Raw genomic sequence first — 22386 nt, forward strand, 5'->3', positions numbered from 1 at the left:
GGTCATAAGAAGATATAGACATTGCTCCTGGGGTTGGATAGACGTATGCAGATAGTGACGTGTAGCCACAAAAGGAGTAGCTGGCCACTACAATCCTCCCTGTTAACTGTATAAACTAAGTGCAAAGTCTGTCCCAAGAATTGTCACGGCCTTTGAGGTGGATCTAGTTACAAATTAAATCTTTAATTAATTAACTAATTAACTAATGTGTGTTTGTTTGTGGAGGTGGCTGGGACGGTTAGAGAGAGTTAGAGTGACAGATGAATGGGGGGGAGAGAGAGTGAGGGGGAGGGAGGGAGGGAGAGAGAACCCTTGTGTTCACATGTGGAGGGCAGAGAACAACTCTGTGAAGTCAGGTCTCTTCTTCTACCTTTAAGAAATCAAACTCAGGTCTACAGACTTGCATCATAGCCTGCGTCTTACCAGCCTTCAAACTCCATTTAAGAAACAGGAATGTAGCAGGTGGTGGTGGTGCACACCTTTAATTTCAGCATTCAAAAGCAGAGGCAGGCGAATACCTGAGTTTGAGGCCAGCCAGGTCTACAAAGTGAGTTCCAGGACATCCACAGATATACTCAGAAACCCTATCTCAAAAAAACTATGGAAGTTGCCAGGAATCCCCAAGGATGACCCCAGCTTGGAATACTAGAAATAGTGGAGAGGGTGCCTGAACTTAACTTGCTTGCCCCAATGATCAGATCAGTGAATACCATGACTGTCATCACAGAACTTTTCTCCAATGACTGATGGAAACAGATGCAGAGATCCACAGCTAAACACCAGGCAGAGCTCCACGAGTCCAATAGGAGAGAGAGAGGAGGGATTCTATGAGCAAGTGCATCAGGATCATGATGCAGATCCTGCAGAGAAGGCCAAATCAAACTTGTGTGAACTCATGAAAGTTGGATCAAAGACTGTGAAGCCTGCATGGAACTGAACTAGGCCTTCTGCATGGTTAAGACAATTGTGTAGCTTGGTGTGCTAGGGGCGCCCCCTGGTGGTAGAATCAGAATCCAACCCAGTTGCTTGAACAGGCTTTATGGAGTCCAATACCCTTTATGGGAACCTAGTGCAGCCTTGAGGCAGGGGAAGGGCTTGGACTTGCCTCTACTGGATGTGCCTCCTCATGGGAGGCCTTGTCTTCCTGTGCTGGGTGGGTTTGGGGGAAGGCTGGAGGGAGCAGTGGAAGGAAGAAGGGGATCTTTGGTGTGTAAAATGATTGAAAAAATTGTTATTAATTAAAAAAAAGAAAGAAAAAGAAACCAACATCTAAAAAATGAAAAAGAAAAAAAGAAAGCAAATGTCCAACAGATGTGCCTACAGACCGATGTGATGCAGCCAGTCCTTCAGCTGAGGCTCTCCCGACCCAGTGTGTGAAGCTGACATTCAACCATTGCAGGGGCTGGAGAGATGGTCAGCACTTAAGAGCACTTTCTACTCTGCTTGTGGAATGGGTTCAATTCTCAGCACCCATATGGTGGCTGGTGAACAGTGTCTGCTGGCCCAATGCTCTCTGGCTTCTGTGAATGGCCATCTGTCATGTAGCCTCTAACTCAGCACCCCAGCACCTCCTTTTCCCCACTTCTGAACTCTTACCTGGATAACAACCACTAGGTGATGATTTGAGTTGCTTGTCTCCACGCTCAAGATCTCTGATCCTTCCAGCAAGACCCTGGACACTCACTACCAGCTACTACAGGTCACTGCGCCTGCCCAGGTGGCTCTAGCGGCACCTATTGCTCACCAGAACTGACCTTGCCAGGGGTGAGGCCTGACTTTTGGGCAGGAGTGGGGATGGGGTTGGAGGTGGGAAGGCAGAGGACTGGGCAGCTGTTCACTAAAGGAAAAGAGAGACTGAGAACCACATAGCTTTTAACCAAAGATAAATCTTTTTCCTAAATCTGGTTGACCAGGAAACCAGAGATTAACCTCTCTTTACCTATAGGGTCCTGTGATAAAGTTAGAGAAGACAATGTGTTCTGTTTTGTTGTTCTGCTGTGTACTTTAGAGGGACAACTATCCTGTGGTGTGTGCTTAGGCACAGTCAAGACTGGAAAGTCACCAGGATGTAATCCTGCCTTCAGGACATTTACAGTCAGTCCAGTTTGGTTTCCTTTATCCAACTTCCAGTGATGAGTGCACAGCAGAAGTGCTTTGAGTCCAGTATTTTTGGGGACAAGTTGTTCCTTTAGTGCCAACGTGACTCCTCTTCTTTCTCTCTTCTCTCCCCTCCTATATCTCTGTCTTCTCTTTCCTTCCTACCCCATTCTACTCTTCCTGTTCTTTTCCCTGCCTCAGCTGTCCCAATCCTTCTCTTTCTGTCCCCTTCTCCTCCACCTCTTCTCTTCCTCCTTTCTGTGGATCTCGACTTTTAAACCTGGTTGGACTTGAACTCAAGAGATCTGCCTGCCTCTGCCTCGGCTTCTGTCTCTTCCTCTCCAACACAGAGTGCTGGGATAAAAGGCATGGCCAGGCTCATCAACTACTCTTCAAGGTGCTCTCCAAATGGCAATGTCTTTTCCATTCATCTTCAGTTTCCAGGGCTAGATGGTACAATGTACTCTGGGGATCTAGAAATGTTTGGTAGACAGAAATACAACCTCCAAAGCCAGGTTCTTTTATATAGGTGCTTTATAGAGGGCACAGTGTGTAGTGAACAGAACCAGGCAGGCAGGGAAGGTGTGCTAGTCACTGAGGTGACAAGTCTAACAGTGAATGCTTTTGTAATGCTTGGTGTATGGAGTGTTGTAGAAGCAGATGGCAGCCTGGTGGTCACAGTTACAGATGAAGTCCTCACAGGCATTGTTTTGTCTGCAGAGAAACAAGAAAGGAAGTTGCGTGTGGCTCATCATCACGCTCTCTATGATTTGTAACCAAAAGAGAGTAGCAGCCCTGACATTTGTGAAGACTCAGGGTTGAGAGTCAAAGACACAAAAATGCATTGGGTGCCCAAATGGTTGGAACACATAAAAAAATCATTTGTTGTGTGCTGGGGAACTGGCACAGTGTGGGGGCCATCTCACCCCGACTTTTCCACAGGGTACTCTTGAGCAGGAGCAACAGGAAATATTAGATAGAAAGATAGCTAGACAGAGACAGACAGAAAACACCGGATAGACTCAGGAGGACCTAGATCCTAATCCATCGGGCCCGGATTGTCTCTGCCAAAGGCTTTTAAAAGAATGCCAAGGGGTGGAGCAAAAGACCTCCCCCCAGCACAGCCAAGTGCAGACCAGCTCAGACACCTGGTGACCATGCGTGTGGTCCAGCCATCCTCTAATGCAGCCCTGCTGTGTAAAGCAAGACCAGATCTAACTGGGAAACTTTTGTGGGCTCCCACAGCACAGTTGGTAAAGCGGTTGCCAAAAGCACATGCAGGCCTGACCTAGGATGCCCAGAGCCCTTGTAAAAGCAAGATGTGCTTGGAGCATCTGTAATTCTATTGGGCAGTAGGGAGCATGTATGCCCAAAACTTGTTGGTCAGTCAGGCTGGCTAAAGGTGAGTGTCATGTTTAGTGAGAGACCCAGGCTCTAAAGACATGGTGGACAGTGACTGAAGAAGACACGGGGTGCAAACTCATTCCTACACATAAAAATAAATAAACACAGATATTTAATCCTAAAATCTAGAAAGATACAAATATCAACTATCACTTCTAAAATTATATGATTTAAGACAATCCTCCTGCCTCCACCTTCCAAGTGCAGGGTTTCAGGTGTGTACCATCACACTCGATTCATGGGTTCTGGAGGTGGAACCCAGAGCTCTGTGCATGCTAGGCAAACACTCTAGCAACTAAACTATATCCCCAGCCCTCTGAATCCTCACCTGTAAAATGGGAATAATAAACCTTGCCCTGCATAGGTGTTTACTCCAGTATCTGACTTATAGCCAATGATGCAGCTCTCAATTGTTTAGTCAATATGGAATCAGTATAAAACAGCAGCTAAGAGGAGAGGCTTTGGGCAGGCAAGATGGCTCATGGAATAAACACCCTTGCTGCCAATCTGAATCGAAGTTCCATCCCCAGGAGTCGTGTGGTCGAAGGAGAGAACTGACTTCTTCAAGTTGTCCATAGACCTCCACAACTATGTTGTGGCAGAGACATACTTTCCCCAGAAATACATAAAATATTGAAATGTTTGTAAACAAAGGCTTTGAAATGATGTAGATCTGTGTTCCAGATCCAAATGTCATCTCTTCTAAGCTGGGTGACCTGGAGCAAGTGACCCTGCCTTCCTCATCTTCCTCATCAGTGACCTCATCTTTAATTTAGTATCTAGCTGATAAGGCTGTTATAAGGTTAAACAAGACCAAGGAAATGACCAGTAAATGATGCCTGTCCTCATTACTTCTGTGCCCTTACAAACCTATCCAGGACCAAGCAGAGTCCAAATGTACTGAAGTGTAACCCTACCACTGCAGTGATTCCCAGAGCACAAGAATGAGTAGGTACTGGTGTAGGGGTTACTTATGAGGAATTTGCAGCTTTCCAGCTTCTTGACCTGGTCATAGCAGTGGTCATGAGTCTGGCAGCACCTGGAGAGAGGAAGAAACAGCTGAGGGAGGAGTATGGACCCACAGGAGGTCAGTTCTCATCTGCAGTCTTTCTCAAACATGTGAGGATAAATTAAACATGATGTTCCAGAAGAAATTGTCCTGAGACATCTGAATCTGTGTATTCTATTAAACATATATTTATGGAAAGCAACTTCTGTGGGTTGTGGTGGTGTCCACCATTAATCTCAGTACTTGGGAGGCTAATGCAGCTGGATCTCTGAGTTTGAGGTCAGCATGGTATCCTGAAAGTGTTCCAGGAAACCTAGGGCTAACAGAGAATCCTTGTGTGGAAACAAACAAAAAGAACCAGGGAACCAGAGATTAACCTGGCTTTACCTATGGGGTCAGGTGATATTGAAAGGTAGAGGAAACAAAGTGTTCTCTTTTGCTTGATCAAAAAGTTAGACTGCTGTGCAATTTACAGGGACAATTATCCTGTGGCGTGTGTTTAGGCACTGTGAAGACTGGAAGGTCACCAGGACGTAATCCTGTCTTCGGGTCATTTACAGTCAGTCCAGGCTGCTTTCCTATATCCCAATTCCTAGAATGATCACACAGCAGAAGCACTTTGAGTCCAGGATATTTAGGGCCAAGATGTTCCTTTAGTGCCCACGTGACACTGCATCCTTCTTCTCTCCCTTGTCACCTCTGTCTTTTCTTTCCTTCCCATCCCTCCCTCTTTCCTGTCACTATCCCTGCCTCATCTCTCCCCTCCCCTTCTCCTTTTCTGTCCCCTGGAGCTGTTTTACTCTTTCAATCTTTTGGCTCTTTATTGGGACTCACTTCCTAGCTCTCCAATAAACACAGGGAGGCTTATTCTTTCTCATGAACGCCCAACCTTAGCATGGCTTATTTATAGCTAGCTTTTCCTGGCTTATATTAACCTCTCTGTCTTTTGCCTCTGAGTTTCCTCTATTTTAGTATCTTTCTCTGTTTCAGTACACCTTTCTTATTTCTTATTCCATGGCTTGCTGTGTAGCTAGGTGCTGGCCCTTTTCATGGTCCTCTCCTCCTTTTCTTCTTCCTACTTCATCTCTGGAGATATGTGCTCCTATTAATTCTCTCAGCCTGCCAGCCCCACCTATCCTTTCCCTGCCTCACTATTGGCCATTCAGCACTTTATTAGACCAATCAGGTGATTTATACAGTTAAAGTAACACAGCTTGATAGAGTTAAACAAATGCAACATAAAAGAATGCAATAAATTTTTACATCATTTAAACAAATGTTCCACAGCATAATCAAATGTAACATGTCTTAAGACAATATTCCACAGCAGTCCTCCCACACTGCTATGTATCTCAGACTGGCTCCTGCTGCTGATTCTGCTTCTGCTTCTCCTCCTCCTCCTCCTCCTCCTCCTCCTCTTCCTCCTCCTCCTCCTCCTCCTTCTTCTTTGTTTGGTTTCCAAGACAGGATTTGTGTAATAGTCCTGGCTGTCCTGTAACTTGCTTTTGACACCAGGTTTGCCTTGACCTCAAGAAATCTGCCTTCCTCTGCCTTGCCTCCCAGAATGATGAGGAAAAAGGCATGGCTGGGCTCATAAATGACACTTCAAGGTGCATGCTTTCTGGAAGTATATTTCCCATTATACTTCAGTTTGCAAGGATAGTCAGAATGATATTCTTTGAGGTTCTAGTTATGTTTGGTAGACAGAGAATACAATCAGCAATGCATAGCTCTTTCAATATGTGATTTATTAGAGGGCACAGTGCATAGTGAACACAACCAGGCAGGCAGGGATGGTGTAGCAGTCACTGAGGTGAAAAGTCTAACAGTGAATGTCATTGATCTGCTTGGAGAAGCAGATGGCAGCCTGGCGGTCACAGTTGCAGATGAAGGCTTCACAAGGGTTGTTTTTATCTGGAGAGAAACAAGAAAGAAAGTTGAGTGGAGCCCATGACCCTGCTCCCAACAATTTGCAACAAAAAGAAAGTGGTGGACCTCCCATAGATGAAGACTTGGGGTTAAGAGACAAAACACTAATGAATAAAAAAAATTCCTAATAAAATAAATTTTAAAAAAGAGACAAACACACAAAAGGACATTGAGTTGTCCAAATTTCTGGAACAAACTTGTAATAAGAACATTAGATATTGTGAGCTGTGGAGAAGGCACAGTTGGTAAAAGTGGTTGACATACAATCATGAGGGCCTGACCTAGGATGCCCAGAGACCATGTAAAAAGCAAAGTGTGGTTGGGGCATCTGTAACTCTATTGGAAAGTGAGGAGCATGTATAGCCAAAGCTTGTTTGTCAGTCAGGCTAACTAAAGGTGAGTGTCATGTTTAGAGAGAGACCCAGGCTCTAAAGTCATGGTGGAGAGTGCCTGAAGAGGACACGGGATGCCAACTCATTCCTGTACATAAAAATCAATAAACACATGTATTTGATCCTAAAACCTGGAAAACTACAAGTATCATCTAACACTTCTAAAATTACATGATTTATGACAATCCTCCTGCATCCACCTCTCAAATGCTGGGATTACAGGTGTGCACTACCACACTCAATTTATGGGTTCTGGAGTTGTAAACCATGGCTCTGTGCATGCTAGGCAAGTACTCCAGGAGTTGATTCCCAGACCTCTGATTCCTCATCTGTAAAATGGGAATGATAAATCTTCCCCTGCATAGGTGTTTAGTCCAGTATCTGACTCATAGTCAATGACTCAGCTCTTAATTGTTTAGTCAGTATGGAATCAGTATAACACAGCAGCTAATAGGAGAGGCTTTGGGCAGGCAAGATGGCTCAGGGAATAAAGGCACTTGCTGCAAAGTCTAAACTCGAGTTCCATCCTAAGACTCACATGGTTGAAGGTGAGTACAGATTCCTTCAGAGATCCACAGGTGTGAATTGCACAGGCATACCTCACTCACAACTATATAAAAACTTTTAATGTTTTTAAAAGGCATTGGAATGATATAAATGATTGATCCAGCACCAAGTGCCATCACTTCTAAGCAGTTGACCTTGGACATCTGGCCCAGGCTTCCTCATCTTCCCCATCAGGGACCTCTGTTTTGTGATTTTTTCTGATTGTGTTCTGACAAATAAAGCTTGCTTTGAGTCAGAAGGTGGAGCTAGCCACTGCTGACAATAGATTTGGGGGACTGTAGACAGAGAGGTCAGGAAGTGGTGAGGTGAGACAGAGAAAGGAGTTCAACCCTTTGGGATGAAGGAATGGGAGAGGAAGGAAGCAACTGGGGGCTGCTCCCTGTTCCCTCATCTTTCAGGTTCTTGCCCCAATATTTGACTCCTGGTTTTTGATTGATAAAGATTAATTAGATTAACACATCAAGTGGTGTTCAAATTTGGGGGCATGAATTCACGAAACAGCCGCTTGCCCACGGCTTTGCAGCCACGGGCATCTGTCAGAGCTGTTTGTGGGAGTTGCACCTGCTGCAATCTTAGCCTCACACTCCAGGTGAGACACCTGGGACTTTCTAAAGGGGGGAATTAGTTAAAGAAAGAGAGAGTTTTTCCGATGTTAAAAAATAGGAAACACTATTATGATGGAGGGAGTTAGGCCTCTGTATGACTCCACCATGAATGGTTTAAAAATGGAAGAATTAAATGAGGGGATCATTAACTTAGCTGTGATTTACATAATGTTAATTATAAGCATTATCAGCTTGGTAATTATTCTTTTATCCCTAAAAATGTTAGTTGATATCAATGCTAAATATCAGAAATTGGATGATAATATGCAAGCCTTAAAAATACTTAGTAAAGTAACTAATGCAATTTTGGGTGATAAGTAGAAGCCTTAGAAAAATTCATTAAAACAGATTATAGAGATATTCAGACAAAGACAGAGGAATTTAAGGGAGAACCAATGTTACCATCACATTATGAAATTAGGTAGGAACAGCCCAAGGTTATCAAAAACTCAACCTTAATTCCAAATGTTCCAAATGGGAACAACTGTCAAATGACAGGAATCCCCAAGGCTGTGTCAGAGCTGACTGGATTCCTGTGCAAATGTTAGATTTGAGGAGATTTAAGAAAGAGATAGTCTCATATGATATGTATTCTCCTTTTCTGAGGCAGATGTAAAATTCATGGTCAAATAGTAACAGAATTATCCCACAAAAATGGAAAGACTTGGTTCTAACAGTATTGGAATCTGATCCTCAAATACAGTGGAGGACCTGGTGGGAAGATGAGGCTAAGGCCATTGAACAACAAAGTAGGGATAGAGGTATGGAAATTTTCTAAGACCAGCTGCTTGGACAGGGCAATTATGATGTTGTATAAAGGCAGTCTATATATGACAACTATATCTTGGCTCTATGCCATAAACAGCTTTGAATGCTTGGGACAGAGTTGAAGAACTTGGAAAGAAAACTGTGTCATTTACTACTAAAGTTATACAGGGCCCAAAAGAAAGGTTCACTAACTTTTTACAAGAATTGACTTCATCTGTACATAGAATGATACCAAATCCATAAGCTAGATAAATAATAATTGAATCTTTGAGTTTGAAAATGCTAATTTACAATGCAAAAGAGTAATTAGGCCTTTAAAGGCAAGACCAACACCCATAGAAGAATGGATTAGAGATACAATCAATATTGAATCTTATAACCATGTTGATGTTTGGATAGGAGAGGTGATTTCTAGAGGCTTGAAGAATAATCAAAATGTCAGATGTTTTAATTGTGCTAAACGAAGTTATCTAAAAGGGGATTGTAGACAGGGCATTCCTAGAAACAATGATTTTTCTAGGAATAATCCAAACAGAAAGCCTCTGACTTCTGGACTATGGAGAAGATGGAGCAAAGGCAGAACCAGGAACAACGAAAGCAAATCAACAAGGCACAGACAAAGTAACCCTTTGCCATTGGGAAACATCTTGTGGCAGGGCTCTTGAAGGCCCCCATGTCAAATTTGGTTTAGTCATTCCCTATCATTCCCTATCACCTTGTGGAAAGTCTTCCCCAGAGCCTTTTAAGGAAATAATGCCTGTTGTAAAAAAAAAATCATGCTGCTCTGGATTAAATAACAGCTTTAGAAGATAAAGCAAACATTTCAGGAAAAATCATAAAGCAAATATTTTGGCAAACTTCTATAAATGATCAAAGACCAAAGTTAAAAAATATAAATAAGTGACATTGTAATTGAGGGTCTTGTAGACACTGGGGCAGATATAATAATGACACCAAAATCTTGGCATCTAAATTGGCCTCTTCAGGATGTAAATGTTCAGCTTTTGGGATTGTAACTTTATCTCGGGTAAAATAAAGTCAAGATGTGTCAAATGTAGAAGGACAGAAGGACAGAGGGGAAAATTAGAGACAAAATTGGCCAACATAGCAAGAAATTTATGGGGATGTGATTTGTTACAGCAATGGAATATCCAGATTAACATTCCTCCAATCACGGAAACAAATCATAAACTAACAAATGTTTCTGAGACAAATATTAAAAAGCATTATGAAGAACAGTCACTGACCATTCAGGTTGTTCATAAACAGGGCACAAAAAAAATGCTGACCTTTCAAAGTTACCAACATCCCTACCTTTGAAATACTAAACAAAGCTATCTGGGTGGACCAATGGCCTTTGACATTGTAAAAATTGCAGGCCTTGGAACAGCTGGTACAGGAGCAGATACATACTCAACATACTGAAGAATCAACTAGCCCTTGGAATCTCTTATATTTGCCATTAAGAAAAAAAAATCTGGAAAATGGAGAATGCTAATAGATTTGAGAGCCAAAAATTAAGTAATTCAGCAGATAGGCTCTCTACAGCCTGGAATTCCTTTGCCTTCTCTGTTAACTCAATGATGGTCTATTATACTGATTGACTTAAAAGACTGTTTCTTCACTATACCTTTACAAGAACAGAATAGAGAAAATTTTGCCTTCACATTGACTACTTATAATAATTCTCAGCCCATTAAAAGATATCAGTGGAAAGTTCTCCCAAAAGGGATATTAAACAGCCCTACCCTGTGCCAATATTTTGGATGACAGGCATTGGAAATTATTCATAATCAGTTTCCTCAATCTATAATTTACCATTATATGGATGATGCCTTACTAGCCGATTCAAATGACAATACCGTAGAGAAAATGTTTGAAGAAGTAATGAAAATTTTGCCTTGTTGGGGATTACAGATTACTCCCAAAAAAATACAAAGAGGAGACTCTATTAATTACCTAGGATATAAAATAGGATTACAAAACAATTCAACCCCAAAAGGTACAAATCAGGAGAGATCAATTGTGGACTTTAATGACTTTCAAAATTTGCTGGGAGACATTACCTGGCTACAGCCATAATTGGATTAACAACTCAAGAACTAAGTAATTTATTTCAAACCTGACAAGGTGACAAGGATGTAAATAGTCCAAGAAAATTGTCAGCTGAGGCTGAGAGAGAATTGGCTTTGGCAGAAAACAAGTTACAGGATGCACATGTGGATCATTTAGATCCAGACCTTGATTATACTCTGGTTATTCAATCTTCTCTGCATTCTCCAATAGGAAGTTTAATACAGAGAACATATAATACCTTAGAATGGATATTTTTAGCACACAAACAGAGTAAAACATTAAAGACTTATATAGAAAAGGTTTCGGAGTTGACTTTAAAAGGAAAATTGAGGCTTTGTCAATTAGCAGGAATAGACCCATCAGAAATTATAGTACCTTTTTATTAATGTGGAAATTTCCTTTTTATGGACAGAAAATGAACATTGGCAAAGAGCATGCACTAATTTTTTGGGAAAGATTAGCAATAAATATCCCAAAAGTAAGATAATTCAGTTTGTAAAGACAGCCAGCTGGGTCTTTCTTCACACTGTACAGGGAACACTAATTTCTATAGCCCCTACATTTTATATTGGCCCAAAAAATTGAGGAAAAGCAGGTTATACATCAAGAAATTTAAATAAAGCAGCTCAAAGTCCCTATGATTCTGTTCAAAACTCGGAATTATATGCTGTTCTCATGGTATTAATAGGTTTCCAGATTCTCTTAATATAGTTACTGACTCTCAATATGCAGAAAGAATTGTTTTACATTATTGAAATTGCTAAGTTTATTCCAGATGATTCAGAAATGACATTGTTTTTTATTCAGTTACAAGAAATAACCAGAAATAGAAATCATCCCTTATATATAGTACATATCATATACCATAGGTCCACCAGGAATCCTAGCACAAGATAATGATGAAATTGATCAACTATTGGTAGTAAATGAGCTAGAAGCCTCAGAATTTCTTTAAAAACACCATGTTAATAGCAAGGGTTTGAAAAAGGTTTTTTCCATCACTTGGCAACAAGTCATGGACATTATAGCAAAATATCCTACTATTTTTTTAAATACCAAACTCTACTATCTGCAATAACTAACCAAAAGGGTACTCAAAGAAATGAAAATTGAAAATGGATGTATTTCATTTTGGACAGTTAAAATATGTATACCATACCATTGATACATATTCAGGATTTCAAAGGGCAACTGCTTTGAGTTCTGAAAAAGCTGATTCTGTAATCACACATTTGTTAGAAGTTATGGCCATCATGGGAATATCTGTACAAATTAAGACTGACAATGTTCCAGCATATGACTCTAGTAAAATGAAACAGTTTTTTGCATATGAAAACATAAAACATATTACAGGTATGCCACACTATCCTACATGGCAAGCAGTTATAGAACGATCTAAGTGAACTCTAAAAGATATGCTTGATAAAAAGAAAGTAGTAATAATGACCTGCAGAAATACATTGCACAATGCCTTATTAACTTAAATTTTCTAAATGTTAATGAGAATGGAATGACAGCTATGGAGAGACATTGGATAGTAGAAAAAACTGCTGAATTAAACCATTTTGTATACTTTAAAGTGTTAACCTCAGAATGAAACCAGGATATGTGTTATGTAGAGGAAGAGGCTTTGCTTTTATTTCCATTGGAGAATAAAAACTAGGGATACCATCAAAATTGATAAAGATTATATTTGAACAAGAGAGATCTCTTGATTAGAAGAGGTAATAGCTCATCAAACAGTGTGACCATTCAATCTAAACTAACTTATAAGACTAACAAATGCTTTTCATTTGATCCAGTATAACTTGCCAAAAGGGAAACTCCCCAAAGTTAGGGTTGGGGCAGGGTTTTGTCTTTGTTTTTCCAGAAGAATGAAGACATCCAGCTAAGGATTCTGAAGATCACTGGACAAATGAAGCATCTGAAGAAAAAGGGTAAATCATACAGAGGAAATGTCCCAAGAAAAAGACTGAATTGGCCCTTATGTATATCACATTTCCAAATGGAAAAAAATTTTATAAATCTTAACAAATGTTTGTTTCTGCTGTTCTCTATAGTATATAATGCAAATAGTCTTTTTGTAGTCCCTGTTCAATTAAAAATTCAAGCTGGCTTTGGAGTTGGAGCATGGCTCTCTCCTTCTCTAAACCCAAGCATACTTGTTAAAAGGAAAATCCAAAAATCTCATGTCAGAAGAGCCACTTGATATTGGACAGAAGCAAACTTAAGGGAATAACTAATTGTCACTAATCTCATAATTCTTTGGTTTTATTTTAAATATTTTCTCAAGGTATAAATATTATCTTAAATATTATACAATTAATATATATATTTAAACCGTCATGATATTAATGGTCATATACAGTCCTAACTAATTCTAGAAAAAGGCTTCAACAAGTTTCCTGTATATTATTTCAGCTTTGAGTCTCTATCATGTAGCTAGGTAGTAAATTTTTGTACTCTGGATGTACATAAGAAATTATGATCCATTAACCTCTTTGAGATGTGCTACATATGACATTCAAAATGTTTAAGTTTTCTTCAGTGAACCATAACCATGCCTAACAGTGATCTTTGAAGTATCCAAAAGGAGGATGGGATCCACAATGACAATTCCACCTGGATTGTGATAACACCACTAAGCTGATAAACACCACACAAAAATCAGCTTTGGACTAAAAACTGCTCAGGACAATTTCAAGGTGGTGAGTGAGATGGTCCAGCCTCATAGACTACTCTAGCCAGGACTTGAGACAAGCCCTGCATTTTCCCATTTTACAGAGACTGGACAACAAATGATACATCTATCTCTCCCAGGACTTGACAATTATCCCAATTTTTTAGGCTTCCCTAAAGATGCCATTATCCCCAGAAAATAGGAAGCAATTTTAAGAACATGACACCAACATTCCCAAGAGATGGGACAGGTGGTTATAGATATTTGTCATCATTTAGGGGGTTGGTCACAAGTTGTTATTGGTAATGGTCAGGAAAAAAGCTCAACAAAGGAGATTAGATTCAGTGATCTTGTGCTGAAAAGAAAATGGGATATAGAAATGATATAATAAAAATGTAGATTATTGAGTCTACTTTTAAACCAAAAAAGCAACTACTAGCTTTAAATATTTGACATTGATGTGGACTTTTTATAATGATGCAAATTTAAGGTTATTTTTGTTATTGTATGTTGTACATAGCTTTCTATTCTTGTTCAAAGTATTATACCTATACAGTTCATTTAACAATGTAATGTAAATATCTAGTCCTTGAAAGTCATTATTACAAACTCTTTAGGATAATAAAGAAATACAGGTTAGTAGTTAGCCCTCTATTGCAATCAAACTTGCAGTCATGTTAAGTATGTTTTGAATTCAAACAGAGATATATTTTGGACAAACAGGTGGTCTTCAAACACTTCAGAGATACTGAATATGGAATTTAAAATGTTTCAATAACATAAATTTTTAAGAGACAATGAGACATGTCTGCTCCTGGCAGGACCAATCTACTTCAGAGAAGATGATAGGCATCGAAGAAGCTCCATATGGAGTTTACTTTCTTCATGACAAAGTTTAGCCACTAGGCCCAAAGCTGCCTTTGCCTCGACTGCTGACAGTATGCTGTCCAAATTGGGCAAGCAGGACACAAAAGATAGTGACTGCCAAACTTTGCAAAGACAAGGTAGGACAGCCCTTTAAAAGTCCTGTTTCACAGAAAACTCTGTCAGATATTCTAGGCCTGTAGACTGAAGATGGAGGTCCCAAGGTTACAAGAGGAACCTTGGAGGACTGTTTCTGTCATTTCTTAGCTGTTTGCTCTACACTTCCTGTTTACTCAGGTAATATTTTCTTCTCAGGTCTCTGATGGAGTGGAAGACTGGATAGTTATAGTTATAGTTTTCCTTGTTAACAAATTCACCTCACAAAAAAAGATGTAAAGTGCATAAGGTTGAGAGACATAAAAAGATAGTTTTGGGTTGGTAATGCAAGTTAGGGTAGAAAATTAATTAGGTATAACACTTTGGACTTACCAAGAAAAGATAGATAACAGAGTATTTTTTCTCAAATAGGCAAAAGAAAATGGACTGGACATTGTTAATGTAATTCTTGCCTGTATATATTTGTATATAGTTAGTGTACTTACTGTATAAGGTTTTACTATGTTAGTTTAAAAAAAACCTTTCCTTTTTGTTTAGACAAAAAGAAGGAAATATCATGTGATATTTTGATTGTGTTCTAACAAATAAAACTTGCTTGGAGTCAGAGGGCAGAGCTAGCCACTAGCTAACCAGAGAAGTTTGGAGGACTCTAAACAGAATAGACACAGGAAGTGGCAAGGCATGGCTGAGAGAGGATCTCAGCCTTTTGGAAGGAGGAACAGAAGAGGTAGGAAGCAACTGGCGGCTATTCCTTGTTCACTGGTCTTGTGGTTCTTACCCCATTGTGTGACTCTTCTTTTTTATTGAAAAACATCAATCAGATTAACTCATCAGACCTCATCCATTTTTTAGTATCTACCTGATAAGGTTGTTGTGATGTCCAATGGGACCAAGTAAATGACTGCTAAGTGGTCACTGTCCTTGTTACTTCTGCCCCTTGCAAAGATGCCCAGGACTAAGCAGAATAAAGAAGTTCCCATAGGGTAAACCTACCACTGCAGGTGACCTCATTCCCAGAACATGAGTATGAGTAGGAGCTGGTGTGAGCATTTCTTATGAGGAATGCACAGTTTTCCAGGTTCTTGACCTGAGCAAGGCAGATGTCACGAGTCCTGCAGCACCTGCAGAGAGGAATGAACAGCTGATGATGGAGTATGGACCTCCAGGAGATCAGTTCTCACTTGCAGTCTTTCTCAAATATGTGAGGATGACTTAACATGATGTTCCAGAAGAAATGGTCCTGAGGCTCAAGAATCTGTGATTTCCATTACGCATATATTTATTGAAAGCAACTTCTGTGAAGTGTGATGGTTCTACCATTTCTCAGTACTTAGGGGCCAGAGGCAGATGGATCTCTGAGTTTGAGATCAGCCAGGATATATAAGTGAGACCCTGTCTCCAAAAAATTGATTTGTGATTTTTGAACAAAGCTGCAGGAGTACAATGAAATTATACATTCTGTACTTTTGATGACTTTTATAGCCAAGGCTGACACTTTGATGGGAGCTGGGATGGTTGGCCATGCCCTAGTCTGGCGACTAAGGGCAGCATTACTAACACCTCACACATTCTGCTTTCAGGGACCACTAGATACAGTGTCCTCTTGGACTGATTTCTTTGCATGACAGAAGGAGAAATACATGCTGTGGGTGATGATGCCCACCTTTAATCTCAGCACTCAGGAGGCAGAAGCTGTAAGATCTCTGAGTTCAAGGTCAGCATAGCCTCTAGAGAGAGTTCAAGGACAACTAGGGCTACACAGAGAACCTCTTTATGGAAACAAAAAACAAAGAAAGAAAAATAAATAATAATAAACAGCACCACATATATGATGTTTGCAGAATATGCATGTCTCCTATTCATGCCTCATGAGATGCTCTGCTTATGTCCTGTCCCCACACCACAGCAGACACTCCAGTGTCCCACCAAGTGGATCACTCACCTGTCTAAGTCTTCATCTGAATCGCCAAGTCCATACACGCCACAGTAGCAGCCATAGAATCTGTACTCTGAGACTGTACCAGTCCTGAGAAGGTTGCAATGGAACACATTGCCGAACTGCCACACAGCCTGAGGGCTGATGCTCTGTGCAGTAGCACCTGATACAAGAAAGCACAGCAACTCCATCAATCTCACCTGGCTTTACCAGGGGTCTGATGCCTGCCTGCTAGCTTCCTCCTGGACTATTAACAGCTGCTACATCGAGAGAACAGGGAATACAGGTGTGTGTGTGTGTGTGTGTGTGTGTGTGTGTGTGTGTGTGTGTGTGTGTGTGCGTGCTCCAACACAGGTGAAAGCAAGCACTTGGGAGCACTCATAAATGTCATGCTACACATTAGGAAGTCAGAGCACAGCTTTAGGGAGTTGGGTTTTCTCCCTCCACTACATAGGTCTTAGAGATCAAACTCATTTCACCAGGCCTAAGAGGAAGTTGTCTACTTGTTTGAGACAGACAGTTGCCTGGTAACCCAGTGTGGCCTCCAACGTCTGTGGCAACACTCTGGCCTCAGCCTCCCCAGTGTTAGGATTATAAATGTACTCCACTGTACCGGCAGGGCTGACTCCCCAGGACTAAGGTCTATAGACATTGCCTTTTGCCTTTCTTCTTTCTCATTTCTCACCATCAGAACAGACAGCCACCACACTGTGACCTGCCCTGTGGTCTCTGTGTTGAGGAACTGAGAACACTCTCCAGTCAGCAGCCAGGGACAAACTGACCTCTTAGTTCAATAACCCAACAATCCTACCACCTCTTGAGATTGAAAGCTGCCCCACCCCTACTCAAGCCTAGGTGAAATCCTAGCCTTAGCCAGCAGTGGGATTCATCACAGTTCTAGCTGAGACCTTGAGCCAGAGAAGCATCCAACACATGCTGATTGTTTTATACTGGAAGAATTAGAAGGAATCTGTTGTGTGGCCATGCACAGCTCATAGACAAGGATAATGGTCAGATCATCATTGTAATGTCAGCATTTGACACAACAAACTGTTCATCAGCTGAGGAGTAGGTAAAAAAGCCAGGATTCAGTCTGCAGTGGGATACTTGGTCATCATTTCTTGTATAATATTAAAGGGACCAACATTAATATTATACATCCCAGGGGCTCAGGAGAGAGAACTACTAATGGCAAGGACTATTTTCAGGAAATATAACCTCAGCACACTGAGCTCTATAGTCCACTTGCTTTAATTCCTCTGGCATAATATCCTTTATACACAGCTTCAGTTCTGTTCTCATGTCTAGCTCCTTTCTTGCCTGATTTCTCTCTATATTTATCTACTGTCCCCTCTAGGTTCTATCTTAATTCCTTCATCTAGTTCTGTCCTTTCTAGGTTCTCATCTATCTAGTTCTTTCTCCTATCAGCTCCTCTCTCATCTCTTTCTCTCTCATCTGGCTCTTCCTCATCTTGTTCTTCCCCATCTGGCTCTTCCTCATCTTCCATCTCGTTCCTCTAGTCCTCTCTTTCAGTCCTTCAATCTAGTTCTTCCCCATCTCAGTTCGTTCCTTTCAAGTTCTTACCCATCTAGTTCTTCCATTCTCTTTTCTCTTCTCCTCCCTATGCCCTGGAAGTCCCAGTATATAAAGGGAGGGTCCGAGCTAAATTGTGTAAAACTATTACTTAACATCCACATCTGCTAATCGGTATCCCCTTGTGGAATTTAACATAAGTCAGGAGACTTGCATGTGGGCTGTTATCATTGTTAGTCCTCGGAAGTTGGGTGCCCCCCTGGGCGGTGTCTCCTTGTGGAATTTAAGTCAGGAGACTTGCAGGTGGGCTGTTGTCATTGTTAGTCCTCGGAAGTTGGGCACCCACCTGGGTGGTGTTTCCTGTAGTCCTTGAAAGTGGCTAAGGGAGATAATCTGATTCCAGAGAAAGCCTTTCCTGAGGCTGTTCTCCAAATACCTGGAATGTGTATGTCCAGGGAGTGCTCAGTCTACACTGTTAGTCCTTCTTAGGGGAAAGTCAATTGGGAAAACTATGAAGGCACATATGATTTTCATAACAGAAGACAGCTGATATATAACAAGCCAAGTAACAACAAAAAATCCTTGGGATTTGGCTTCCTCTAGAGGAATTCCATGATCCCTCCAGGTAGTGACTTTGCCATAACCAGCTGAGTACTTATGATAGATTCCTGCGGCCCGCAGCAAGCATTAAAATGTAGGAGAATCCAGGTAGAGCAGAATACACAGTGTGTAATCCCAGCACTCTGGAACTACAGGCAGGTGGATAACTGAATCAAAGCCAGCCTGGTCTATAGAGTGTGTTCCAGGACAGCCATGGTTACCATGTTTAGAAAAACATGAAAAAAATGTTGCAGAAGCAAGTATGGCATGTATGCAATCCTAACACTTGCAAGGTGAGGCAGAAAGCTTTCAAGTCTGGACATAATGTTGAGTTGGAAGACATCCTGAGCCACATCATAAGATCAGGGAAATAAAACAATCATCAGGGCTGGAGAGGTGGCTCTGCACTCAGGAGCACTTGCTGAGCTTGCATAGGACCCAGGCTCAGTTCCAGCACCCACATGGGTGTCCCAACTGTCTATGACCCTAGTTCAGAGGATCAGACCCCTCCTCTTGCCTCTGTAGACATTGCTCACACACAGTTCACAGATACACATGTGCAGGTAAAACACTCAAACACATAAAATAAAATTAAATATTTTTTTAAAGTACAAGAAAATCCAATTTGCAGGACACCTAAGTTCCCGGGAAATGGGTCCCATGACTTATGTCAGAGGCAGAAGGGGCTTTCTTTGCTTGGGTAGGTGAATGTAGTGGACTTTCCCAAGGGATTGTTTGAGTTCAGACGTGAAGGTGCCAGCTGTTGTGGATAGGGGGTGAGGATGGAACTCCAACCCACAGGCTGCTAGTCCCCAACAGGAACCCCAAACCAGAACTTGAGGCATGACAAGTGAGGCTAGGCATTGAAGACAAGGGAGATGGGGGCACTCGGAGGGGACAAGGGTCCTACCTGTGAGCAGAGAAACCAGCAGAAGGAGTTTCATCCTGAGCAAGAGGAGGACTCAATGACTTCTCTCTTTATAGTCCTGTAGCTGTGCTCTGACAGTGTCCAGTCAGCACACGGGGCCTGTGTGTGTAGCACAGAAGTAGAATATGTGCACCCTCACACACAGTCCCAACCTGTAGATCTACTGAAGATGGTGACAGAGCCTGAATCAGTGCTGTCACAGAGACAGAGAAAGGGATAGCTCAACACCCCAACCAAGTCAAGTGCAGTGACCGGCAAAAGTCCAAGTCCCTCCCACATGGGTGCTTTGAGGTCATAAGAAGATATAGACATTGCTCCTAGAGTCAGTTTTGAGGGATGCTGATAGTGATGTGTGGTCCCTGGGAGGAGTACCTGGACCCTACAGTCCTCCATGTTAACTGTATAAACTAAGTGCAAAGTCTGTCCCAAGAACATGACACAGCCTTTGAGATAGATCCAGTTACAAATTAAATCTTTAACTAATTAACTAATTAATTAATGTGTGGGTTTGGGTGGGTGGGTGGGTTGGTGGGTGAGAGAGAACAAGATAGGAAGACATACAGAGGAGAGAGAGACAGAGAGAGAGAGAGAGAGAGAGAGAGAGAGAGAGAGAGAGAGAGAGAGAGAGAGAGAGAGCCCATGTGATCATATCTGGAGGGCAGAGGATAACTCTGTGGAGTCAGGTCTCTCCTTCTACCTTTAAGGAATCAAACTCTGGTATATGGGCTTGCATCATACGCTGCATCTCACCAGCTTTCAAACTCCATTTAAGAACCTGGAATGTAGCAGATGGTGGTGGTGGTGCATACCTTTAATGTCAGCACTCAGGAGGCAGAGGCAGGGAATACCTGATTTTGAGGCCAACCTGGTCTACAGAGTGAGTTCCAGGACAGCCATGGATAGACTAAGAAACCCTATCTTAAAGAACCAGAAACTAAAATCTAAAAAATGAAAAGAAAGAAAGAAAATGCCAAACAGATTTGCCTGCAGGCCAATATGATGCAGGCAATCCTTCAGCTGAGGCTCCCGAGACTGTGGGAACCCGTTTTCAGGTTCCTCGTGGCTTTACCCAGCAGGTCTGCATAGATGGTGATTAGGACCACGGGCCTGAGTGCAGGTGTCTGAGATGGTCTGCACTTGGCAGTGCTTGGGGGAAGTCTTTTGCTCCACCCCTTAGCATCTCTATAAATACCCTGGAGCAGAGACAGGGCCCGTTGAAAAGGTTCCAGGCCCTCTTGAGGCTATCCTTTATTTTTTATCTGTTTATCTCTGCAATCTAAATCCTTCTAATATTTCCTGCTTCTCGCACTCAAGAAAACTCTGGGGAACAGTGGGGTTGGTGGGTAAACGCCCCACACCCGATCCAGTGTGTGAAGCTGACAACCAAACATTGCAGGGGCTGGAGAGATGGCTCAGCACTTAAGAGCACTTTCTGCTCTTCTTGAGCACAGGAGTTCAGTTCTCAGCAACTACATGGTGGCTGGTGAACAATGTCTGCTGGACCAAATCCCTCTGGCCTCTGCATTTGACCATCTGTCATGTACCCTGAAACTTACCATCCTAGTACCTCTTCTCCCCCACTACTCACTTCTTACCTGGATAACAACCAGTAGGTGATGATTTGAGTTGCTTGTCTTCTCACTAAAGATCTCTGATCCCTCCAGCAGGACTCTGGACACTCACTACCAGCTACTTGAGGTCACTGCATCTGCCCAGGTAGCTCTAGCTGAACCTATTGCTCACCAGAACTGACCTTGGGAGGGCTCAGGCCTGACCTTTGGACATGAGTGCAGATGGGGTTAGGGGTGGAAGGGCAGAGGACTGGGCAGCTGTTCACTAAAGGATAAAAGAGACCGAGACCACACAGCCTTTAACCAATGAGAAATATTTTTCCTAAATCTGGCTGACCAGGAAACCAGAGATTAACCTGACTTTACCTATGGGGTCCCATGATAGAGAAAGTTAGAGAAGATGGTGTGTTCTATTTTGTTTGTTTAAAAAGTTATCCTGCTGTGTACTTTAGAGGGACAATTATCCTGTGGTGTGTGTTTAGGCACAGTGAGGACTGGAAGGTCAACAGGATGTGATCCTGCATTCAGGTCATTTACTCTCTGTCCAGTTTGGTTTCATACTCTATTTGCTCTTTATGATTTTCTTCCTCTCTCCTGCGGTGGTTTCTATGAAATGATTCTGAGATTGTGACAATGGCAGGAGTTAAAGCTGTTAGGCAGGTCATGGGGAAAATGACAAAGGCTGGTGGGAGAAAACTGTAGGTGGAGTGACATTTAGATAGGATAGAAAACAAGAGTTACCCAGAACTAGTTAGAAGACAACTTGATGAATTACAGACTGATGAAGAAGGACTTAGGCTGAGAGGAAGCTGACAGTCTGGTACCTCAAACCATTGCTTATATTTCTGTTCTTTCTAAGAAACCGCAAGTAGCTGGCCTCTGGGGTGATTGCCTCAGATGTCCTGATAATTATTAACCTGTGAAAGGATAAGCTGGTATGCTTTGGCTCTCTTCCTGGGAACTTCTATCTGCAATCAAGGGGCACAGGGTACACTTTGCTGATTTACAAAAAGAACTTTTGAAACTATTGTAAAGAACCCAAACATCTATTGAATTTTATCATCCCCTATTTCCTTGTATTATTACAATAAAAGACTGGGGTTGAGTCAGATCAAGAGAAAGTGGAGAAGATGTGCATCTCCAGATCAGACGAGACTCATCAGCTTGCACCAACTTGTATGTCCCAGGCTTGTCTTGCACCTGCAAGACATCCCTGCTCTTCGAGACTCTTGAAATGGCTGAGGCTGACCCCCGGCATGTGAACAGAGAATCCAATTAGCAAATCTGAGTTCTTTCTATAGGTGCTGTA

General features: G+C 41.8%; 2 protein-coding genes across 5 annotated transcripts in view; both read right to left on the bottom strand.

Annotated features, from left to right (window-relative positions):
* The window catches only part of LOC143270339 (phospholipase A2-like), an 80483-nt gene that overhangs the window by 10030 nt on the left and 48067 nt on the right, over positions 1 to 22386 (bottom strand). The gene's annotated exons all lie outside the window — the stretch shown is intronic.
* Positions 6240 to 21251, bottom strand: LOC102904125 (phospholipase A2-like). 4 transcript variants are annotated; one of them, XM_006998480.4, is made up of 5 exons: positions 21102 to 21251; positions 19489 to 19605; positions 16451 to 16607; positions 15502 to 15629; positions 6240 to 6424 (listed from the first exon to the last, which is right to left on the bottom strand). In XM_006998480.4, the coding sequence occupies exons 2-5, from the start codon at positions 19520 to 19522 to the stop codon at positions 6333 to 6335; spliced, it is 411 nt and encodes a 136-aa protein (XP_006998542.1). In that variant the 5' UTR covers positions 19523 to 19605; positions 21102 to 21251; the 3' UTR covers positions 6240 to 6332. The 4 variants fall into 4 exon arrangements, with proteins under 4 accessions (XP_006998542.1, XP_076417512.1, XP_076417510.1 ...); XM_076561397.1 differs by having other exon boundaries at positions 21095 to 21241; XM_076561395.1 differs by having other exon boundaries at positions 19489 to 19669; positions 21095 to 21233.

The sequence above is a fragment of the Peromyscus maniculatus genome, chromosome 23 (assembly GCF_049852395.1).
Source record: "Peromyscus maniculatus bairdii isolate BWxNUB_F1_BW_parent chromosome 23, HU_Pman_BW_mat_3.1, whole genome shotgun sequence".
NCBI lineage: Eukaryota > Metazoa > Chordata > Mammalia > Rodentia > Cricetidae > Peromyscus > Peromyscus maniculatus.

Excerpts from the sequence above, each read along its gene's own strand:
- LOC102904125 (XM_006998480.4), bottom strand. The coding sequence starts at position 19,522 with ATGAAACTCCTTCTGCTGGTTTCTCTGCTCACAG. Across the intron at positions 15,630-16,450 it reads TCAGATGAAGACTTAGACAG|GTGCTGCAGGACTCGTGACA; the intron begins GTGAGTGATCCA and ends TCCTCTCTGCAG. Across the intron at positions 6,425-15,501 it reads GAATGAGGTCACCTGCAGTG|ATAAAAACAACCCTTGTGAA; the intron begins GTAGGTTTACCC and ends GTTTCTCTCCAG.